This window comes from Phaethon lepturus, unplaced genomic scaffold, assembly GCF_000687285.1.
Source record: "Phaethon lepturus isolate BGI_N335 unplaced genomic scaffold, ASM68728v1 scaffold34670, whole genome shotgun sequence".
NCBI lineage: Eukaryota > Metazoa > Chordata > Aves > Phaethontiformes > Phaethontidae > Phaethon > Phaethon lepturus.
This window is the reverse complement of record NW_010511764.1, coordinates 1-315: the sequence shown is the minus strand read 5'-3', so window position 1 is coordinate 315 and position 315 is coordinate 1. Positions and strand designations below refer to the sequence as shown.

The 315-nt window shown below is 66.0% G+C and overlaps 1 protein-coding gene across 1 annotated transcript in view; it reads right to left on the bottom strand.

The window, feature by feature from the left end:
* The window catches only part of LOC104619197 (piezo-type mechanosensitive ion channel component 1-like), a gene marked incomplete at its 3' end in the record, with an annotated part of 2333 nt that extends 2070 nt beyond the window's left edge, over positions 1–263 (bottom strand). The window contains exon 1 of the mRNA XM_010284990.1: positions 78–263. Coding sequence (XP_010283292.1) covers positions 78–263 — 186 coding nt within the window. The remainder of the gene's footprint in view (positions 1–77) is intronic.
* Positions 264–315: the final 52 nt, after the last annotated feature.

The window sequence follows — 315 nt, the reverse complement described above, 5'->3', positions numbered from 1 at the left end:
CCTCCAGGAGCACCTCCAGCACCCACGGACGCCCACCCGGGCGGTGCCCGCGGTGGTGCCCGTGCCCCAGGGCTCACCAGCAGCAGGGAGCGATGGAAGAAGAGCGCCAGGAGCTGCATGAGGTCGTACTTGATGTAGCGGTCGGTCTTCTCCAAGCCCAGGATGCGAGGTGGGAAGAAGGGCTTGCCCTCGTTGCGCACCAGCATGGCGTAGCCATTCCAGGGGAAGAACCCAAACTGGAAGAGGTATTTCACCACCACCATCGCCTGCGGGGATGCTGGGGTCAGTGGGTGGCAGCCCAGGGGCAGGCGCGCA